Source organism: Lissotriton helveticus, chromosome 2_1, assembly GCF_964261635.1.
Source record: "Lissotriton helveticus chromosome 2_1, aLisHel1.1, whole genome shotgun sequence".
NCBI classification, from domain to species: Eukaryota; Metazoa; Chordata; class Amphibia; order Caudata; family Salamandridae; genus Lissotriton; species Lissotriton helveticus.
This window is the reverse complement of record NC_136059.1, coordinates 436,495,905-436,517,796: the sequence shown is the minus strand read 5'-3', so window position 1 is coordinate 436,517,796 and position 21,892 is coordinate 436,495,905. Positions and strand designations below refer to the sequence as shown.

Genomic DNA, 21,892 nt, shown 5'->3' with positions numbered 1-21,892 from the left:
TAGAAACGCTATTTAGCTGTTGTACTAAATATAAATTGTACAAGTTACTATACCACAGGAACCACTGTTCTTTGTATAAACACATTACCCTGGTTCCGTCGTGAGTAGGGTCTCCCTTGTTTCTCTTTTACATGTAGGAAACTGGGCATATATCAGAGGAACTACATCTCCCAGCAGGCCATCCTTCTGGGAGGGGCAACGTCTTGTTCAAATTACGGCCAGCTTGCAAAGCGTTGTGCGTAATTCTGGCTTTCAATGGATTCTTGTTGCAGAGCGGTTGCTCTGTGAGTGAAACTTCGTTATGTGCCGTGATCAAGCGCATGCTGGGTTTTTGGTGCAGTCCAGGATAGGAGCTGCATTGCCCCCGATCCCTTGAGCTGTTGTGCTTGAGGGGAATCGCTGTTCCATTCACCGCTCGGAGAAGCGGAAACATCTGGGTTCGGTTTTCTTTTCTGCGGCTGCAGGAAAGAATATTGGTGTGGAGGTTCCGGTCGACTTCTGGATGAGTCGGTTTTATCACCAGGAAAAGGTCATGTAAGTCAGCGGCAACTTCCCCTGAAAGCTGTCAGTGGGAATCCCTGGCGGAACAGTGGGCAGTTCTTAATCATTCTGGGCTTTTTAAGGATCAAGACTTTTGTGCTGCCTTTTTTCCTTCAAGATTATTGGGAGCAAACAGAATCCGAAGCACCTTTCAGTGCTAACTTGTGATTCCCTTTCTCTCCGTTTAATTTTGAAAGACATTATTTCCTTATTCTTTCCAGTCCTGTACTTTATGGTTTTGTCCTAGTATACCTAAGGAATGAGAAAAGGGTATGTATGTGTTTTGTGGTTCCTCATTTCTTTGGAAGGAGAGTGGAGTTCTAATAGTTTTGGTTTTATCTATAGGTGGTTGTCCTCTGGTTGAGAGAAGATATCTCACTGAGAATAGAGGACGTTCTCCACAGCGGAGGGAGCAGTAAACAGGTATTGAATTATACTAGTGAGACCATATGAGAGTAGACAGTGGGATAGTAAGAGTATACTAATCTTATGTTTTTTTGTTACAGGTATCCCTTTCCCCGCTGTTCCTACCCTAATTCCTATCCCTCGCTTGATCGCCTTATTACTCTGTGTCTATCTGGTCAGAGTTGTGGGATGTCAAGAGGTGGACCCCTTTGAGCATCGCCCAGATCCTGAGGAGATTCTTGTGGTCACGACAGAATTAGGCACCCACGAATACTTCTCCTCCCGGTCTGGGCCATTCACAAGGATGGCGCCCTTGGATGACGTACTACAGGCATTGGTGGCAGTACAGAAAGAGTTGGTTACTTCTAGAGCAGAAACACTGGCACTTAGGGAGAGAGTGGACAGACAATCCAGGAATCCCTTTGATGCCTCAACGTCTAATCCTCAAATACAAGTGACGCTATCTCCGCCCATTCCTTTGGCTAGCCCGGAAAGGTACTCCGGCGACCCTTTGAAAATACAACATTCCTAACCCAGAGAGCATTACACTCCTCCTGTAAACCGGCTTCCTTTCCTAACAATCTGTCAAGGGTAGCTTTTGCCATCTCGTATTTGACCGGTGATGCTGCCAATTGGGCAGTGCCTTTGGTTAAAAACGATGATCCTTTGCTCACTGATTGGACGGCTTTCCATAGAGAATTCGAGAGGGTGCTTGATCGCAGGGCCACTACTTTCAGAGCAGAGAGCTACTAGAGCTAAGACAGGGGAAGAGAGATTTGATTATCTACCTGACTGCTTTTGATCGACTGGTGACCAAAACTGCCTGGCCAGAGGAGAAAAGAATGTCTCTGTATTACCAGGGACTAAGGGACGAGATGAAGGATGTGTTAGTGCAAATAAACCCCCAACCCACCACTTGCACTGATTTGATCAATCTCACTTTGAGATTGGATCATAGAATAGCAAAAAGGGGTGGGGAGCAGAAAAGAGGAGAGAGATCTGTAGCCGGCTGGGAACAGGACAGCCGAAACACACATACCTCATCAGAAATAGGGCCAGAACCCATGGATCTGTGAGCTGTTATACCTCCATTATTGAAAACTGAGAGGGAGGCTCGTAGAGTTCAAGGACTGCATGTACTGTGGGAAGAAAGGCCACTATGTGAGAGACTGCACCCTTAAGCCCAAGAAAAAGAATGTCTATTAATCGTGGAAGAAGGTAGCCGTGGTGGAGGTACTGTCCGCCGAGAACCGAGATAATACAGAGCCATTTACACCCATAGAGGAAAGGCAAGAGAGAGAACTGAAATTACCCTCACTAGCGTTAGCGGAAGTGAAAAACACATAACCACACATAGTGTTATCCATGATCCTTAAGACAGGTCAACAACGACACCAGGTGTCGAGTATAATAGATTCAGGGGCCACCGGGAACTTTATCGATTGTGGGCTGGTACAGCTTCTGGGATTGCAAAGAGTAACCAGTGAGAAGCCTGAAAAGGTGTTGGCAGTGGACGGTACTCCACTGAAGTCAGGACCCATTACGGAGCACACAGAAGTGGTGGAACTGGTGTTGAAGGGCCTAGACAATATAGATGATCTAACACTGTAAATCATAGAGGCCCCTCAATATGAGGTTATATTGGGCATGCCCTGGTTGTGGCAACACAACCTCACCATCGTTTGGAGCTTGAAGACCTTATGTTTTCGATCACTTGAGTGTAAGTCACATTGCATGAGAAAAGCCTGTTCTCAACCCTTGGCTCTGGCACAGGTATACCATGTTGCTTCTGCAGCGCAGAGAAAGAGACAGACCTTCCCCCAGAGTATTCATTATACAGAGATGTGGTCTGTGAAACCAAGGCAGATGTGTTACCTCCCCACAGGGACTACAACTGTTGCATAGACTTGGTTGCAGGAGCCACTATTCCTTCCTGCAGAGTCTATGCTTTGTCCCAACCCGAGACCAAATACCTGCGTGAGTACGTGGATCATTTCATAGATATTGGCTTCATCCGACCCTCTTGTTCGCCTGCTGCCTCTCTTTTCTTCACCGTGAAGGCGAACGGTGAGCTAAGGATGTGTATCATTTCACAGTGGGCGTAGTTCACAAAGTAGCGCTACACGAAGTGCACTTCGAAATACGCAAACTTCACATAGCACTACGCGAGCTGCGTAGTAGCATGTTCGCACTGTGCAAAATGCGTTTTCGATGATTGCACAGTGCAGACAAGCATCCGGCACTGTGCAATCATTGAAATTGGCATCTTGCACAGTGCAAGCTGTAGTTTTCTGCCGCGCGAGTAGATTTTTACTAGAGCGGCAGCTTTCTCAACGCGGACTGGTAGTTTCTCATCGCGAGCGGTCGCGAGCATGCATGACCACTCGCAATGAGAAACCTGACCTCCCCGCGTTGAGAATCTCGCCGGGATGTCATTTTGCTTGCTCGCGGTCGCGAACATGACGTTGAGTACCGCGAACAAGCAAAAAATGACCGCTGCCCTACGCGTGTTCGCACTGTGCTACGTGCAGCTCGCGTAGTGCAAAGTTGCGCTAACTTCGCAAACTACGCGAGCGTAGCGTAGTGCTTCGCCCAGGGTTAGTATAATTTACCACCCGTTGAACAAAAAAACAGTGAGAAATCTGCACCCGCTTCCACTCATACCCCTGTTGCTGGATCAGGTAAGAGAGGCGTTTGTTTACACCCAGCTTGATCTGAGAGTGGCCTACCACCTGGTTTGGATACGCGAAGGGGATGAGTGGAAGACGGTGTTCAAAACGCAAAACGGTTTGTTTGAATACTTGGTAATGCCGTTCGGGCTCTGCAACACCCTGGCAGACTTCCAGTATTTTCTCAACGACGAACTCAAAGAGTATGTGGATTGGTTTGTCATCGTATACATAGATGACATACTGATATATTCATCCTCCCATGATAAACATGTGACACATGTGACACTAATCCTTCAAAGGTTGCAAGAACATAGCCTGTTTTGTAAGCTCAGCAAGTGTGAGTTTAGTGTGGCCGAGGTTGAGTTTTTGGGAGTTATTCTGAGTCCCCTGGGTTTTAGTATGGCAGAGCGAAAGGTAAAGGCGGTCAAGAGTGGCTGGTTCTCAAAAACGTGAGAGAAGTGCAGTGATTGCTAGGGTTCCCCAACTACTATTGAAGATTCATCTCTCATTTTTCTCAGTTGGTTTCCCCAGTCACCCGGTTGTTGAGAAAAGGACCGCCTCTTCTCTGGAACGCAGAAGCCGTGGAGGCCTTCAATCATCTGAAAACTACTTTTTGCACTGCACCTATCCTACGACATCCACACACCGACATTCCTTTCATAGTGCAAGCGGATGCATGTCTCAACGAGATAAACATACAGGACAACTGCATCCAGTGGCCTTCTTGTCTCGTAAATTGAACACCACAGAAATCAACTATACAGTAGCCGAAAAAGAGCTGTTGGCTATCAAGAAGGCTTTTCAAGAATAGAGACAATACTTGTGTGGGGCACACCATCCGATCACAGTGTACACTTACCACAGAAACCTCCGCCCGACACCTCTCACAAAGACAAATGCGGTGGATGTTATTCTTCGCAGAATATGACTTCACCATCACATTCAGGACAGGATCCGAGAACAGGAAGGCGGACTCGCTGTCCCGACAGGAAGAAAGCAATAAGCCAAGACAAGAACTTACTGAAGCCATTGTCAGTCCTGACAGAGTGTTATGTGCTGTAACCGTGAACCAACTCATTGATCAGATCATCAATCATCAACCTCAAGATCAATGGCAACGATGGGTTGAACAAAACAATTTCGAACTCTCAAACATGGGGTGCCACTGCACAACAACAAATTGTACCTACCTACTCATGTACTCCGATTGAAGGCCTTTAACTGGTGTCACGATGCGGTGCTGGCTGGACACCCAGGTCATAAGAAGACCTCACATCTACTTCAACGTTGTTTCTGGTGGGAGAAAATGGAGAAGGAGGTAGCGCAATTGGTCTCACAATGCGAGACATGTGCCCGTGCTAAAGGGGAACAAGCCAAGGCCAAGGGGAAACTGATGCCATTACCCAAACCATCACAGCCATGGCAAACGATCAGTATAGACTTTGTCGTAGGATTGCCTTTGGATCAGGGATATGATGTGATTCTTGTTGTCATCGACAGTCTCACTAAGATGGGATATTCTATTCCTTGTAAGATCCTTCCCACGGCTGGTCAAACAGCCTAATTACTACTGTCTCACATGGTTAGCTTACATGGGCTTCCTAAGGTCATTGTGTCAAACAGAGGGTCTCAGTTTATTGCTAGGTTCTGGAGCATGTGGTGCAAAGCCTTGCACGTGGAGGTGGCCCTGTTGACTAGCTTTCACCCACAAACTGATGGCCAAATGGAGTGTTTGAACCAGACTCTAAGGAAGTATATGCGATGCTATTCCATAGAGGCAACTGAATCATGGGTGTCCTTACTGTGGTTGGCTGAACTGTTGTACAACAATGCCTGGTATAGTCCCATCAAGGAAACCCGATTGAGGGCCAACACAGGGTTTGATGCCAACACTTTACCTCTGACTATACCCAGCGAGGTTATGAATCACCCTATGGTCATGGCCAGAATCTCGGCTCCCCGGAAGATACACAGCGTTATCCAAACTAATCTGGAGTGGGCCAAACAGTTCTACAAGAAGTGGGCAGATCGGCATAGACAAGAAGAGCCCATGTATCAAACAGGAGACCGGGTATGGCTCTCTACCAAGAAGACGAGGTGCAGCGCATCCTGGACTCCAAGTACTGTGGGGGTGGTTGTGGAATCTGATCTCTTGGAAGGGGTACCCATCTGAAGATGATTCCTGGGACCCTTGCACCAATGTGCATGCCCCTCGGGCAGTCCGGCTCTTCCATGCTCGCAATCCGGGCAAGCCTGGATCTAGGAGGCGCCGGGGAGGTGTGCGTACTGTCAGGCCATGACTGATTGCACCAGCTACATGTAGGAAACTGGGCATATATCAGAGGAACTACCCGTCCCAGAAGGCCATCCTTCTGGGAGGGGCAATGTCTTGTTCAAATTATGGCCAGCACGCAGAGTGTTGTGCTCAATTCTGGCTTTCAATTGTTGCAGAGTGGTTGCTCTGTGAGTAAAACTTAGTTGCGTGCCGTGATCAAGCGCACGCTGGGTTTTTGGTGCTGTCCGGGATAGGAGCTGCATTGCCTGCGATCCATTGAGCTGTTCTGCTTGAGGGGAATCACTGTTCCATTCACCGCTCGGAGGAGCGGAAACATCTGGGTTTGGTTTTCTTTTCTGCGGCTGCAGAAAAGAACATTGGTGTGGAGGTACCGGTCGACTTCTGGAAGAGTCGGTTTTATCACCAGGAAAAGGTCACGTAAGTCAGTAGCAACTTTCCCTGAAAGCTGTCATTTCAGTGTGAATCCCTGGCGGGAACGCTGGGAAGTTCTTAATCATTCTGGACATTTAGGGATCAAGACTTTTGTGCTGGCTTTTCTCCTTCAGGATTATTTGGAGCAAACAGAATCAGAAGCACCTTTCTGTGCTAGCTTGTGATTACCTTTCTCTCCGTTTAATTTTGCAAGACATTATTTCCTTATTCTTTCCTGTCCTGTACTTTATTGTTTTGTCCTAGTATACCTAAGGAATGAGAAAAAGGGTATGTATGTGTTTTGTGGTTCCTCATTTCTTGGAGTGGTGTTGTAATAGTTTTGGTTTTATCTATAGATAGTTGTCCTCCGGTTGAGAGAAGATATCTCACTGAGAATAGAGGAAGTTCTCCACAGCGAAGGGAGCAGTAAACAGGTATTGAATTACACTAGTGAGACCATATGACAGTAGACAGTGGGATGGTAAAAGTATACTAATCTTATGATTTTTTGTTACAGGTATCCCTTTCCCCGCTGTTCCTATCCTAATTCCTATTCCTTGCTTGATCGCCTTATTATTCTGTGGCTATCTGGTCAAAGCTGTGGGATGACAAGAGGTGGACCCCTTTGAGCATCACCCAGATCCTGAGGAGATTCTTGTGGTCACGACAACCACTACCACTTCGCTGCATTTATCCAGTACTTCCCCCTTAACAGTTTTGAGTTCTCCACTCTCCCCAAGCCTCTCCCTGACAGATGACCCCAGAGTTGCCTCGTCCCCATTTGGTTTATGTGAACCTCCGAGAACTCCAAGCCAGACGGCCGACATTCAGTTGGGTTCAAACTCCTCGCCGATCGAATCTTGGCAACGTTCCTCCTTGGCACCTATTCTAACCAACCCTCAGCTCATTGACTTCTCCCCCTGGGCTAAGGTCCCTTCATCACCATTAAAAGACCCTCTAATACTTACTGCTCATCTTCCTTCTCATGAAATACTCACCACCATCACGGACCTCTCAGGCTTTCCCTGACTCCCCCCATCGCTGGTAGCCTCTCCTTCACACCTTACAACCCTCGCCCAACACTCAGACCTGGTGGGGCGCATAGATTATATATCTCTACAGCTGAGCCATCTCAATTCGGAGCTATATGAAAGCCCTCTCAAATGATCTCTTCCCCATGATCAGCCCTCTCCTCACCTCTACAAAATGGCCCAGATCCGCTACTTTTGATAGCGAGAACAGTGGTCAGTTGTTAGCCCCTTCCTTTTTTAGTTCTATTCCCTCTTCTATCTTCCCTCCCAACCCCATCTCGAAATCTATTCCGTCTCTAAACTCCCCATCCAGCCCCAAAAGTGAGACGCACCCGGGCCCTCTGATTTCCATGACCGTGTCAACTCTAGCACTATCTGGTCTAAAATGAACACGATCTTGAATAGGCAATTAATTCTATCCTTTCCAACCCTTACAGAGAACCTCCCCGCAATCTGAGATGCAGCAAAACGGTCAACCTCATCAGGGTCAATGTCACCCAGACTCCTTGCCCCCCTAATCCACTATGTCTCAAATGTGTTCTGCTAAATTGCAGATCAGCCAGTAAACACGCCTCAGTTATCTTCTTCCTCATCCAACACAATGATTTAGATATTATCATCCTCACTGAAACTTGGCTTAATCATGCTTCCACTACTATCTTAGACCTCCTTGTACCCCCCACTCAAGTGAGAACCTACCAATCTGCAAACTACTACACACCTTTTACCACCCCCCCGGTAGACAATCTCCCTTTCATTGACCAATTAATGGAAATTATCTCCAGCAATGTCAACTCAGCTATGCCAAAAATCTTCCTTGGTGACTTCAACTTGCATTGGTCTAACTCCAATGACCCCACAGTCTCTTGCCTTAAATCATTTCTTTATGATCTAGAATTTACTCAACACTGTGTCCAACCAACTCACACTAAGGGAGAAACTCTAGACCTCATCATCTCCAAGGAACAGACCATCACCTTAGATTCCATAACACTGTGGGACTGGTCCGACCACCACCGCATCCTCTTATATATTAACAAGGAGGTGGTATTGAGGAAGGCTCAACCTCTGAAATCAAAGATATGGAAAAGGGACCTCAGATCAATAAACCACAATGATCTCGCAGCCCACTTTAAATCCATCCTCTCCTCCCAGGCTGACTTGTTTGAGGTGCAAACACTCACTGACGCCTACAGTGTGACCATAGGCATCATGGATGACATTGCTCCACTCCAACAAAAACATGCCTCTTCAAAAATATCCAAACCGTGGTCTAATAATAACTTAAACACTGAACGCCGCAACCTTAGGGCAGCTGAACGCTCCTGGCGATCAAATCCCTCCTCGGACCAACTAAAACTCCTTAGAGTTATCAGGAGCCTCTACAACAAGCAGATCAAGAAAGCCAAGGTGAACTATTTCCGATTACAACTAGACCAAGCGGCAAACCACCCCAAGAAACTTTTCGAATTGGTCAAACAGCAATCAGTTATTGGTCCAAACCTCTTAGACTCGGGTGGCAATCCTCCCTCCTGCGAAGAATTTGATGCTTTCTTCACGGAGAAATCTCAACTCATCTCCGCTGACCTCGCTTTCAAGAAGGCCCTATTACCCTCTTCTATTGCAGCCGCACCCACTAACCTCTTTGAAAAGTGCAACCCGACCTTCATTATCAACAAGAACAATGTGTCATGGGGCTCCTTTACCCCATTTAGTGAAAAAGACATTTACAAAATTCTTCAGACTATCAAGCAGTCCAACCACTTTGGTGACCCTCTGCCTCCGGCCATCTTCAAAGAGATCAAGTTCACTCTCATCGCCACCTGGACTAGGATTGTAAATGCTTCCTTATCTCAAGGCATGATCCCTGACTGCCTAAAAGCAGCTCAGGTATCACCTATTTTTTTAAAAAACAACGCGGAGAGATCCGAACTCAATAATTTCCGTCCCATCTCCAACATACCCACCCTAGCGAAACTCCTAGAAAAATGTGTACAATCCCAACTATGAGCTCACATAGAGAACTATCAACTTCTAGACCAGCATCAATCCGGTTTTCGGAAGCTGCACAGTACCGAATCGGCCCTCTCACACGTTATGGATGACATTCTGAAAATGCTCGACCAAAGTGAATCTTGTCTACTTATCATCCTTGACCTGTCCTCAGCTTTCGACATGGTTAATCATGTCAATCTCCTATCCAGCCTGCAAAACAGAATGGGCTTCTCCGATCTGGTGCTAGAATGGTTCTCATCCTTCCTTCATCACAGAACACAAATATTCAAGGCAAACCACTCCCTCTCCCAGCCCTCTCCAGTTCTCATGGGGGTTCCCCCAAGGGTCCCCCCTTCCTCCTATCCTATTCAACCTCTTCTAGGAACCTCTTGCTAACTCACTAAACTCCACAAACATTCTCTTCCACATGTATGCCGACGACACACAACCATACTTGAAAATCTCATCCCCGGATAACATCATTTCACTCAACACTATCCTAACGTCTACTCAAAATTGGTTAACCGAGAACCATCTCCTGCTCAACACCTCCAAAACGTAGTTCCTGTTCATCTCCCCGTCGAACCACCTCCCCGAGCTAGATCTCTGGCTGACTCAGCTCACTGCCTTCAACTGCACGCCGATCATCATAGACACAGCCGAATCTCTCAGAGTTACCTTGGACAAGCACCTGAATATGAATATTCATATCAGCAATGTATATAAGGGAGCAGACCACTTGATGAGGACTCTCAGAAATATCAAACCATTCCTTCCACAAAGTGATATCAAGCAGGTGGTCCTAGCGCTTGTCTTGCCGAGGCTAGACTATGGCAGTGCTACCCTCTGTGGCCTTCCCAAATACGCCCTGGCTCCACTAAGGGCCTCTCTGAACACTGCAGCTAGACCGGTGGCAGGTTTCAAATGAAACAAGCACATATCCCCAGTCTTAAAATCTCTCAAATGGCTACACTTTGAAGCACGAATTCAGCCAAAGATTGCAGTTCTGGCGCACACAGCCATCCACTTCAAGACTGACAGGTACCTGGCGCAAAAACGTGAACTATCCTGTGGGGAGAGAGCTTCAAGAAGCACCACAAATTACCTCCTGAAACCTTAGCAAAGAGCTGACGAGCTCAGACAACGCACCTACGCGTCATGAGTGGTACCAGACCTGTTAATACTTTGGCAGCCTGCACAGCAAACCCTGAAGAAACCTACACTCTGCTGATGAGGAACAATAATTCCGAAACACCGGTGTACAGAGTTGGTGCTGCAACTTGGCTTTCTACACTTCCAGATCTACGAAAGGCGCACACGCCTAGAAGGACTGCATCTACTGTGATGCTCTTGGGTTAGACCCGCTGTTGAGGTGGAGTAGTGTGCGACCCATGAACTTTTCACTTATAAATGGTTCCCTCGAACCATTGAGCTGACGAGCTCGGACAACGCACCTACGCGCCATGAGTGGAACCAGACCTGTTAATACTTTGGCAGCCTGCACAGCAAACCCTGAAGAAACCTACACTCTGCTGATGAGGAACAATAATTCTGAAACACCGGTGTACAGAGTTGGTGCTGCAACTTTGCTTTCTACAATTCCAGATCTACGAAAGGCGCACACGCCTAGAAGGTCTGCATCTACCGTGATGCTCTTGGGTTACACCCGCTGTTGAGGTGGAGTAGTGTGCGACCCATGAACTTTTCACTTATAAATGGTTCCCTCGAACCATTGAGCTGACGAGCTCGGACAACGCACCTACGCGCCATGAGTGGTACCAGACCTGTTAATACTTTGGCAGCCTGCACAGCAAACCCTGAAGAAACCTACACTCTGCTGATGAGGAACAATAATTCCGAAACACCGATGTACAGAGTTGGTGCTGCAACTTTGCTTTCTACTATTCCAGATCTACGAAAGGCGCACACGCCTAGAAGGACTGCATCTACCGTGATGCTCTTGGGTTACACCCGCTGTTGAGGTGGAGTAGTGTGCGACCCATGAACTTTTCACTTATAAATGGTTCCCTCGAACCATTGAGCTGATGAGCTCGGACAACGCACCTACGCGCCATGAGTGGTACCAGACCTGTTAATACTTTGGCAGCCTGCACAGCAAACCCTGAAGAAACCTACACTCTGCTGATGAGGAACAATAATTCCGAAACACCGGTGTACAGAGTTGATGCTGCAACTTTGCTTTCTACACTTCCAGATCTACGAAAGGCGCACACGCCTAGAAGGACTGCATCTACCGTGATGCTCTTGGGTTACACCCGCTGTTGAGGTGGAGTAGTGTGCGACCCATGAACTTTTCACTTATAAATGGTTCCCTCGAACCATTGAGCTGACGAGCTCGGACAACGCAACTACGCGCCATGAGTGGTACCAGACCTGTTAATACTTTGGCAGCCTGCACAGCAAACCCTGAAGAAACCTACACTCTGCTGATGAGGAACAATAATTCTGAGACACCGGTGTACAGAGTTGATGCTGCAACTTTGCTTTCTACACTTTCAGATCTACGAAAGGCGCACACGCCTAGAAGGACTGCATCTACCGTGATGCTCTTGGGTTACACCCGCTGTTGAGGTGGAGTAGTTTGCGACCCATGACCTTTTCACTTATAAATGGTTCCCTCGAACCATTGAGCTGACGAGCTCGGACAACGCACCTACGCGCCATGAGTGGTACCAGACCTGTTAATACTTTGGCAGCCTGCACAGCAAACCCTGAAGAAACCTACACTCTGCTGATGAGGAACAATAATTCCGAAACACCGGTGTACAGAGTTGGTGCTGCAACTTTGCTTTCTACACTTCCAGATCTACGAAAGGCGCACACGCCTAGAAGGACTGCATCTACCGTGATGCTCTTAGGTTACACCCGCTGTTGAGGTGGAGTAGTGTGCGACCCATGAACTTTTCACTTATAAATGGTTCCCTCGAACCATTAAGCTGACATGCTCAGACAACGCACCTACGTGCCATGAGTGGTACCAGACCTGTTAATACTTTGGCAGCCTGCACAGCAAACCCTGAAGAAACCTACACTCTGCTGATGAGGAACAATAAGTCCGAAACACCGGTGTACAGAGTTGGTGCTGCAACTTTGCTTTCTACACTTCCAGATCTACGAAAGGCGCACACGCCTAGAAGGTCTGCATCTACCGTGATGCTCTTGGGTTACACCCGCTGTTGAGGTGGAGTAGTGTGCGACCCATGAACTTTTCACTTATAAATAGTTCCCTCGAACCATTGAGCTGACGAGCTCGGACAACGCACCTACGCGCCATGAGTGGTACCAGACCTGTTAATACTTTGGCAGCCTGCACAGCAAACCCTGAAGAAACCTACACTCTGCTGATGAGGAACAATAATTCCGAAACACCGGTGTACAGAGTTGGTGCTGCAACTTTGCTTTCTACACTTCCAGGTCTACGAAAGGCGCACACGCCTAGAAGGACTGCATCTACCGTGATGCTCTTGGGTTACACCCGCTGTTGAGGTGGAGTAGTGTGCGACCCATGAACTTTTCACTTATAAATGGTTCCCTCGAACCATTGAGCTGACGAGCTCGGACAACGCACCTACGCGCCATGAGTGGTACCAGACCTGTTAATACTTTGGCAGCCTGCACAGCAAACGCTGAAGAAACCTACACTCTGCTGATGAGGAACAATAATTCCGAAACACCGGTGTACAGAGTTGGTGCTGCAACTTTGCTTTCTACTCTTCCAGATCTACGAAAGGCGCACACGCCTAGAAGGACTGCATCTACCGTGATGCTCTTGGGTTACACCCGCTGTTGAGGTGGAGTAGTGTGTGACCCATGAACTTTTCACTTATAAATGGTTCCCTCGAACCATTGAGCTGACGAGCTCGGACAACGCACCTACGCGCCATGAGTGGTACCAGACCTGTTAATACTTTGGCAGCCTGCACAGCAAACCCTGAAGAAACCTACACTCTGCTGATGAGGAACAATAATTCCGAAACACCGGTGTACAGAGTTGGTGCTGCAACTTTGCTTTCTACACTTCCAGATCTACGAAAGGCGCACACACCTAGAAGGACTGCATCTACCGTGATGCTCTTGGGTTACACCCGCTGTTGAGGTGGAGTAGTGTGCGACCCATGAACTTTTCACTTATAAATGGTTCCCTCGAACCATTGAGCTGACGAGCTCGGACAACGCACCTACGCGCCATGAGTGGTACCAGACCTGTTAATACTTTAGCAGCCTGCACCGCAAACCCTGAAGAAACCTACACTCTGCTGATGAGGAACAATAATTCCGAAACACCGGTGTACAGAGTTGGTGCTGCAACTTTGCTTTCTATACTTCCAGATCTACGAAAGGCGCACACGCCTAGAAGGACTGCATCTACCGAGATCCTCATGGGTTACACCCGCTGTTGAGGCGGAGTAGTGTGCGACCCATGAACTTTTCACTTATAAATGATTCCCTCGAACCATTGAGCTGACGAGCTCGGACAACGCACCTATGCGCCATGAGTGGTACCAGACCTGTTAATATTTTGGCAGCCTGCACAGCAAACCCTGAAGAAACCTACACTCTGCTGATGAGGAACAATAATTCCGAAACACCGGTGTACAGAGTTGGTGCTGCAACTTTGCTTTCTACACTACCAGATCTATGAAAGGCGCACACGCCTAGAAGGACTGCATCTACCTTGATGCTCTTGGGTTACACCCGCTGTTGAGGTGGAGTAGGGTGCGACCCATGAACTTTTCACTTATAAATAGTTCCCTCGAACCATTGAGCTGACGAGCTCGGACAACGCAACTACGCGCCATGAGTGGTACCAGACCTGTTAATACTTTGGCAGCCTGCACAGCAAACCCTGAAGAAACCTACACTCTGCTGATGAGGAACAATAATTCTGAAACACCGGTGTACAGAGTTGATGCTGCAACTTTGCTTTCTACACTTCCAGATCTACGAAAGGCGCACATGCCTAGAAGGACTGCATCTACCGTGATGCTCTGGGTTACACCCGCTGTTGAGGTGGAGTAGTGTGCGACCCTTGAACTTTTCACTTATAAATGGTTACCCCGAACCATTAAGCTGACATGCTCAGACAACGCACCTACGCGCCATGAGTGGTAACAAACCTGTTAATACTTTGGCAGCCTGCACAGCAAACCCTGAAGAAACCTACACTCTGCTGATGAGGAACAATAAGTCCGAAACACCGGTGTACAGAGTTGGTGCTGCAACTTTGCTTTCTACAATTCCAGATCTACGAAAGGCGCACACTCCTAGAAGGTCTGCATCTACCGTGATGCTCTTGGGTTACACCCGCTGTTGAGGTGGAGTAGTGTGCGACCCATGAACTTTTCACTTATAAATAGTTCCCTCGAACCATTGAGCTGACGAGGTCGGACAACGCACCTACGCGCCATGAGTGGTACCAGACCTGTTAATACTTTGGCAGCCTGCACAGCAAACCCTGAAGAAACCTACGCTCTGCTGATGAGGAACAATAATTCCGAAACACCGGTGTACAGAGTTGGTGCTGCAACTTTGCTTTCTACACTTCCAGGTCTACGAAAGGCGCACACGCCTAGAAGGACTGCATCTACCGTGATGCTCTTGGGTTACACCCGCTGTTGAGGTGGAGTAGTGTGTGACCCATGAACTTTTCCTTAGCAAAAAGAGAACTTGTCACCGAGCCTTCTCTGGTGCTGCCCCAAAGATATGGAACTCTCTCCCACCGGAAGTACTTAGTCTCTCCTCGATGACGGAGTTCAACATGGAAGCTAAGAGATTTCTGATGAGCAAATGCCTACCTTAAGTGGCTAGGCTCACTTGACTGGTTGACTTTGTTGCTATCACCAGGGTTACCTCCATTTGATATGGCTCCTCTTTACTGCATATTTTTACACCCTTTTGTTGTTTGAATTCATCAGTTTACTGTATTATTTTCTTTTTCCCAATTGATGTTGATATCTCATTCATGTCCTCTCTTTCATACAACTGTAAATCGCTCTGATATCTTTCGGGATCTTGCTCGCGCTATACAAAAATTTATAAATAAATAAATACAATTGTATCCTTGGCTCACATTAAATTACTGACTGCCATGCAGTGTTGGCGTGTTCTGCTTGCCATTTTTGGGTTGGAATGCCCACTTGACTGACATGCCTACTGCTCCAATTATGCATTGGGTGTATGAGAGAAAACGAGGACTGGAGTCTGACCTGTACACTGTGTTTTGCCTGTGTGTATGTGCATGATTAAGCATTATGTAGAGGTTTATGGTTGCATGCATCTTACAGTGTGGGATACTTGCTGCACTGGATGTGTCCACCTGGGTGACTCCAACCACTGCCTCAGGCTGAATTGTCACCTCCACCAGGTTCTCCAGAGCTGTGTTGTTGGGTACAGTAGATGGGGCCCCTCCAGTGCCACTTGCCTCCTTCAGCCTTTCGGCAATGTGCTCCTTGGCACGGCTCCGCAGGTCGTACCACTGTTTTTTTAGGTCATCGATGCTGCGGTTTGTGACACCCGCAGCATTCACCTTGGTCTTTATGCGCAGCCATATGCTTCTTTTTTCAGCCTCTGGCACTTTAAGTGACATTTTCCCAAAGAGCTTGTCATGGCTCTTGCAGACCTCCTCAATGAGATTTCCAAATTCTCTCTCACTGAACTTCATCTTCCTCTTTCTGGGCGTGGCAGAATCCCCTGATGCTGTTTTGTCCATCCTGGGGCACAGAATGTTGCAGGAAACAGATTTGGGTGTGTTTCAGCTCAGCTCCGGTACTCTTCCTCCTCCTCTGAGCTCCTCTGAGCACTAAATGAAGCATGGGCTGGATGACTTCCTTGTTGTGATGTCATCAGCATGCTTCCAATGCGACACGCTTTTTGCAAAATCGCAAATAGCGATTTCGCTATTTGCGATTTCCCTAAAAGTGAAATCGCAAATAGTATTTTTCTGTTTTAGCGCGTCGCATTTGGTATCTCACAAATCGTTTTTGTGATTTTTAGTGAATCAGTATTTTTTCATTACTGCTTCATGCATTGCGGATAGCGATTTCTAAATTGCGATTCCTTCTTTTTCACTTTTTTGGAATCGCTATTTTTGAGTTTGATGCATGTGCCTGAATTTCTCCTTGAGGTAGGTATAAGAGTGGAGCAAGTTTTAAAACTCTTCTTCTTCCAACTTTGTATGTGTGCTGCACTTTACAGCACACTTACGAAGTGAGAAAAGTATTAAAGCATAGTTTTTGTACTGAAAGTGTCTCCTCCAAGACAAAACTTATGCTTAAGAGAACACACAATAGTAGTGTAAGGGATGTGCACATTGGTGCATGCAGCCTTTAGTGTCCCAGCGGACGGAGACCGAAAGAACAGCACCATATCTTAGTAGATATGGCGCCGTGCTGCTCTCTCTCCTTCACACGAAGCGGCGCAACAACTTTGGTTGCTGCACTGCGTTTCAAGAAATGGTATTAAATCCGTCCAATGGAACCAATTAATGTATTGCAGAGGCACAGATTAAGCAGCACTAACCTGATAAAATGTTCCAGCTCAAAGTAAAATACCCTGTGATACAAGAAACAGCAGTTTGAAATTCTGTTCTAGGTGTCATAATGCCTATAACGATCCCTGGTCAAGCAATATGTTATACAATGCAGTCAAAGTTCAATAGCGAGATTTTCAATAACAATTGTTTAACACCTCATAGGTGGTTACCTCCAATGGAGTCGTCCCTTTGTCTCCCTCATGTGGGAATGATGTCGTGTCACACAGAGCGCTGACTGTTGACACTTCTATCTGAGGCAGCGAACCCGGAGTGAAATGGTCAGTGTGGCAGTGACATGCTGGTCCACATGATGTACAGTCTCCGTCGCCTTTGGTCACTATATTCCTGATATTAATGGCTAAATTGAAAGGGATGACACATTAGAATTACAAATTTGAGGTCAGAGCAATGTTGCCCACTATCACTTTTGATTTGCAAATGTTATTTATTTTAACTTGGGTTGATGTTAAAACATATCTTACATATTTTTAAAACATATATTTCATTAATACATTTTTTATAAGTCTTACCTTCCCCCACCAGGTCTGTTAGCCAATTCTACTTTTTGGCAGTCATCTATTTATTTCTTAAATGGTAAGATAAATTGTGCATGTCATAAACAGCCTATGTTTGCATATGGACTGAAAACTGAGCACCTTCAGAATGAGACCCTCCAGCAGAGGTCTTCAAACTGTTTTTTGCTCTGAGCCCTCAAAGCAAAAGGTTTTGAAGTCAGGCCCTGCCCTCCAAACTTGGAGAAGCAGGGATGAGCAGTGGGGTGGGGCTTATGAGATCATTTCATAGATACTTTTCCCACAGTTTATAATCCACAATAATGTGAGATATAGACTAGAGCAAACTCATCAAACGGAAACAGGAATTGACCAAAAAAATGTGCTCCCTATAATTTGGGTGTTGTGAGTCCACTGCACTCCGGCGCCCCAATGCAACTGCACCTAGTGCATTAATGATAACTGTGGCACTGAGTAGCATTCTATCTCCTTTGCCTCTTTCACCCCTTACCCGCCATGCCCGATCACTCCAATCTTGAAGTAGGTTCTCTGTCCCTTTTTTGTAATTTGTGCATCAGTTTATTATATAGTGGACTCAGCGCAAGGGCACAGGAACACTTTACATGAGCACCAGAAACATTGTCAAAGGTCAAGTTCATTCTTTTAATTTTTTTAGACACGGGGAGTAAATCCAAGAATATCGAGCTGACGCGAGGACTTGAACCTAGTTCCCCAGTTCCAAAGTCAGCAGCTCACAGTGTTAGGCCACATTTCCTCCCTTTTAGAAAAAAAATAGCTTTAATGTGTTTCTTCCCCCATTTTGTATCAAAAGTGCATTCTGGTGTAATGCAACCAATGAAATTGAACACCCATACTTTTGTTCAGAGAAGGAAAGTCATAATTGTGATACAGTGGGTCCCTGGACCCCAGTGATGCTGCACCTTCTTCATTAATAATAGTTACTGCTTTGTGAAGTGGGCTGTATCCTTTGCCCTTTTTTTAAACAAATGGGCTCCCATCTTGCCCCATCCCACTTGCTGCCACCTCTCTGGCGCCCAAACAAAGGTTTCTCCTCTGCTTCAATTTTCCCCGTCCATGGGCCATTGTTTTGAGATCAAAAGCAACACAGGCACAGCAAGGGGACCTCATGTTTGGAAAGAAGGACAGTAAAAGGCCATTGTAATTATGCGATTTTGCAAACATGTTGGTATGTTTGCCTCACACACCCTTGCAGGTGTCATGCTTCATCATAGGCGTTGCTCCTCGTCGGGTAGGCGGTGCAATTCCCAACGGGCTCACCTCAAAGAGGGGCTCTTTGGCGGAGATCCTTTGAATCCAACTGCCTATGGGTGAAGTGTGGGTATGGGGCCAGGGGGATTGTAGACTAGTTACTGAGTTAAAATGTAGCGTAGGGTACCTGAGACTACTTTATTCGGGTGGTCCCTCGTTACAATTAAAAGGTGAAGCTAGACTAGACTATCTGGAAAATAATGTTTCCTTGTACTAGACTAGACTAGGATGTAAAAAGATGGTCGACATGTTTCTCGCTATGTGCAATGACTGCGATTCGTCAGGACCTGTGTGGTGTTGTCTACAAAAGAAATTGACTTCTGTCAACTGAGATGGCTCATACATCAAATTGTGGGAAGAGTTTTTACCTCAGTTATAATGTTCCTTGCCTAAAGGTCAGGAATAATCCGCCCCATCAATACTCGGCGGGTTGTACAGCGTGAAAGATGCCTCTAGATTTAGGCTTTAGCTTTCCGCGTGTCAGGCTATAGTCCTACCCCTCGCTCCGCCGAGATCGGGCTGTCATATTTACCACATAAAATATTCCATGGTCTGCTCAAAATTCTGTAGAATTCAACAACAAAAAATGTGTTTCGTAGCTCAAATGGATCAAAAGTTGCTAAAAACATGGCAACATATGTTACTGCACAGTAAAAGTCCCTATGCAAAAGTTGACTGGTTGTCTTTCTGTTTCTTATTGTTAGATTTGATTGTAAACTGGTACTGATGAGGTGAAACTTATGCCAGGCAGTGTTTAGCAAATGTATAAATGACAAAATAATGAAGTGATACTATCATAAAAAGTATTGCATTACGCCACATCATTTTTTTTTTGCCACATAATTTAGTCAAGCCTGCCAAATGACTTAGTACTCCCCTGCCACATAATTCCAGTGGCCCTGGATGTAGTTGGCCACTCATGCTTTTTAGCTCCGTGCAATTGGTAAACCACAAAACTTTAAGGCTGATTTAAGGCTACTTTTATTAAAGTAAATATAAATAATGATTGACATATGCCCGTTGCTTTTTGCCACTGGCTGGGACCTCATAGTGCTGAAAATACACAAGTCACTATTACACACTGCACCAACCAGGATTCAAAACTTTGAGTTTCAGGTCACGCACAGGATTCATAATGTATGAGTACATTTTCCACTGATTAGTTTAACTTGCATTTTTTTTTTTCATTTCAGGTATATGTGTGTTTTTTTACATGCAGTTACTTCAAAGTGCACAAAACACCAAAATATTGACTGAGTATGTTGTTCTTTTTAGCCACATCTTTGATCCCACCACGCCACTCTTACTGACTGTGCCCCTGGCAACTCAAGATTAAAGTTCCCCTATTTTTATGCACTTCAATCTCTGCATATAAATATAGACACTCTGAAAACGTGTCAATAAACAAGGTCGTGCTTCCAGACGTTCTTCATTTACAAGGCCTTGGAGATACATTTTTGCCCCCCCCGCCCTTGTGAATGCAGCCACGGACACCTAGGGGGGTGCACACCACACAGTTGGGAAACATCTGCCTTACAGGGTAGATTTACTAACAACTCAAGAAACCAAAGTTGCCAAGTGTACTAAGATATGGTGCAGTCTTGCTCTCTCTATAGACAGGCACACAATCAGGCACTATGGAGCAAAGGTGTCTGCGCCATGCCAACATAGGTTTTGTACTGGAAGGCTACCATTCCAGTACAAAATACTATCCTGAGACAATTAGCATGTATGTTTAATAGTGCAGCAGACATGCACGTCTAAAATCTTTAGAGAAATTAAAACAGTTTCCTTATTTATGCCAGACTTATTGCCCAAGAGAATAAAATGCCAGTAAAGCCCAACTGCTTTAATGCCAACACAACTGAAATTCCACTTTTGATCTCAGTAAATCCTGTGCTATTCCACCTAACTTGGCTCTTAGTCTTAGGCACCTCTCCAACCATACTAGGTAAGGCCTGTCACATTGGCGTGATTCTCTGTGGCAATCACACCTTCATCCCGGAAAAATACAGTTTTCCAACTGGCATTCCATCACTTTTGACTGTTGAAGAGGGACCTGCCCCTACGTTATTGCTCCCAGGCAATCACCATTATCCTCACAGTGATGAAGTCCCACTACTTCAATAGCGGTGGAAGGATCTCCTTCTCACTTCACTCATGAAACTCCAGCGAGTCTAAGAATACTATTTATTCTCCACTGTTGCTTAGCCTGAGTGAGATGGACCGAGTCGCTCCTGCTCCCATATCCCCTAAATGGCTTTTGGTAAAGTACAGAGCAACATTGGAGCTCTCTGCTTAGTGATGCTTAACTATCTTGCATGACTGCTAACTATCTCAGTGTCTCAGGTCTTTTCACATCCAAGACTCTTCCTTCTGGAATTCCCTGCCCTTTCATCTCAGTCTAGAAAGTTGCCATCTCAAGTTCATACAAGCCTTAAAAAAGTATTGCTCCACCTAGGTTTTTGATTGCAAATTCATCATTACCTCACATTACACGTCAGTTAGGTCGTCCCGTCTACAATCGCCCAAGACTTGTTGGCCCATTTCCACCAGGACATATGGACTCACTCTTCTTGTAAAATAAATGTAACTTCTTAACTGGTTGCATTTATTGGTGTACTTTCTTTTGCATCAGTCTCTGCTGAAAATTGTATTATAGGTTCCTTCTCTGACCCTGCAGTGAAACCCGAATGCATTTTCTAATCATGCGACCCCCTCTCCAAAGCCACTACTGAGTGGTATGCACCACTTTACAAAATACATTAAATAAAGTACAATAAAAATATATCAAGGTCAACAATGCCAACCTACAACACTGTAAAATCCACTACATTGATCTTCTGCTACGTGGTAAGTTAGGTACACATTTACTGTTTTTAACTCTACCTATAGTTACACAAGTAGGAAAGTATAGGTGGACTTAAGAACAGTAATTATATATTTACGTTACGATATAGTGTAGATCGATGTAGTGGATGCAATATTCGTATCAGGAGATATGTTGCATGCACAACCCATAACTTTACTGTACTAAAGAAATGCATTGTTGTATATACTTTGCTAAGAGATCACTGTTTGATACTATTTTGAATTGTCAGAATATTCTAACTAAACCATAGGAGTAAGTGTATATGGTAAATATTGAGTATTGCGTGGTTTGCTTTTTGGTTAATAATTTGTGTATT

General features: G+C 45.9%; 1 protein-coding gene across 1 annotated transcript in view; it reads right to left on the bottom strand.

Annotated features, from left to right (window-relative positions):
* LOC144820123 (uncharacterized) overlaps positions 1 to 21,892 on the bottom strand; it is a 198,164-nt gene that overhangs the window by 90,967 nt on the left and 85,305 nt on the right. The window contains exon 3 of the mRNA XM_078677759.1: positions 17,073 to 17,260. Within this exon, the coding sequence (XP_078533885.1) occupies positions 17,073 to 17,260 (188 nt within the window). The remainder of the gene's footprint in view (positions 1 to 17,072; positions 17,261 to 21,892) is intronic.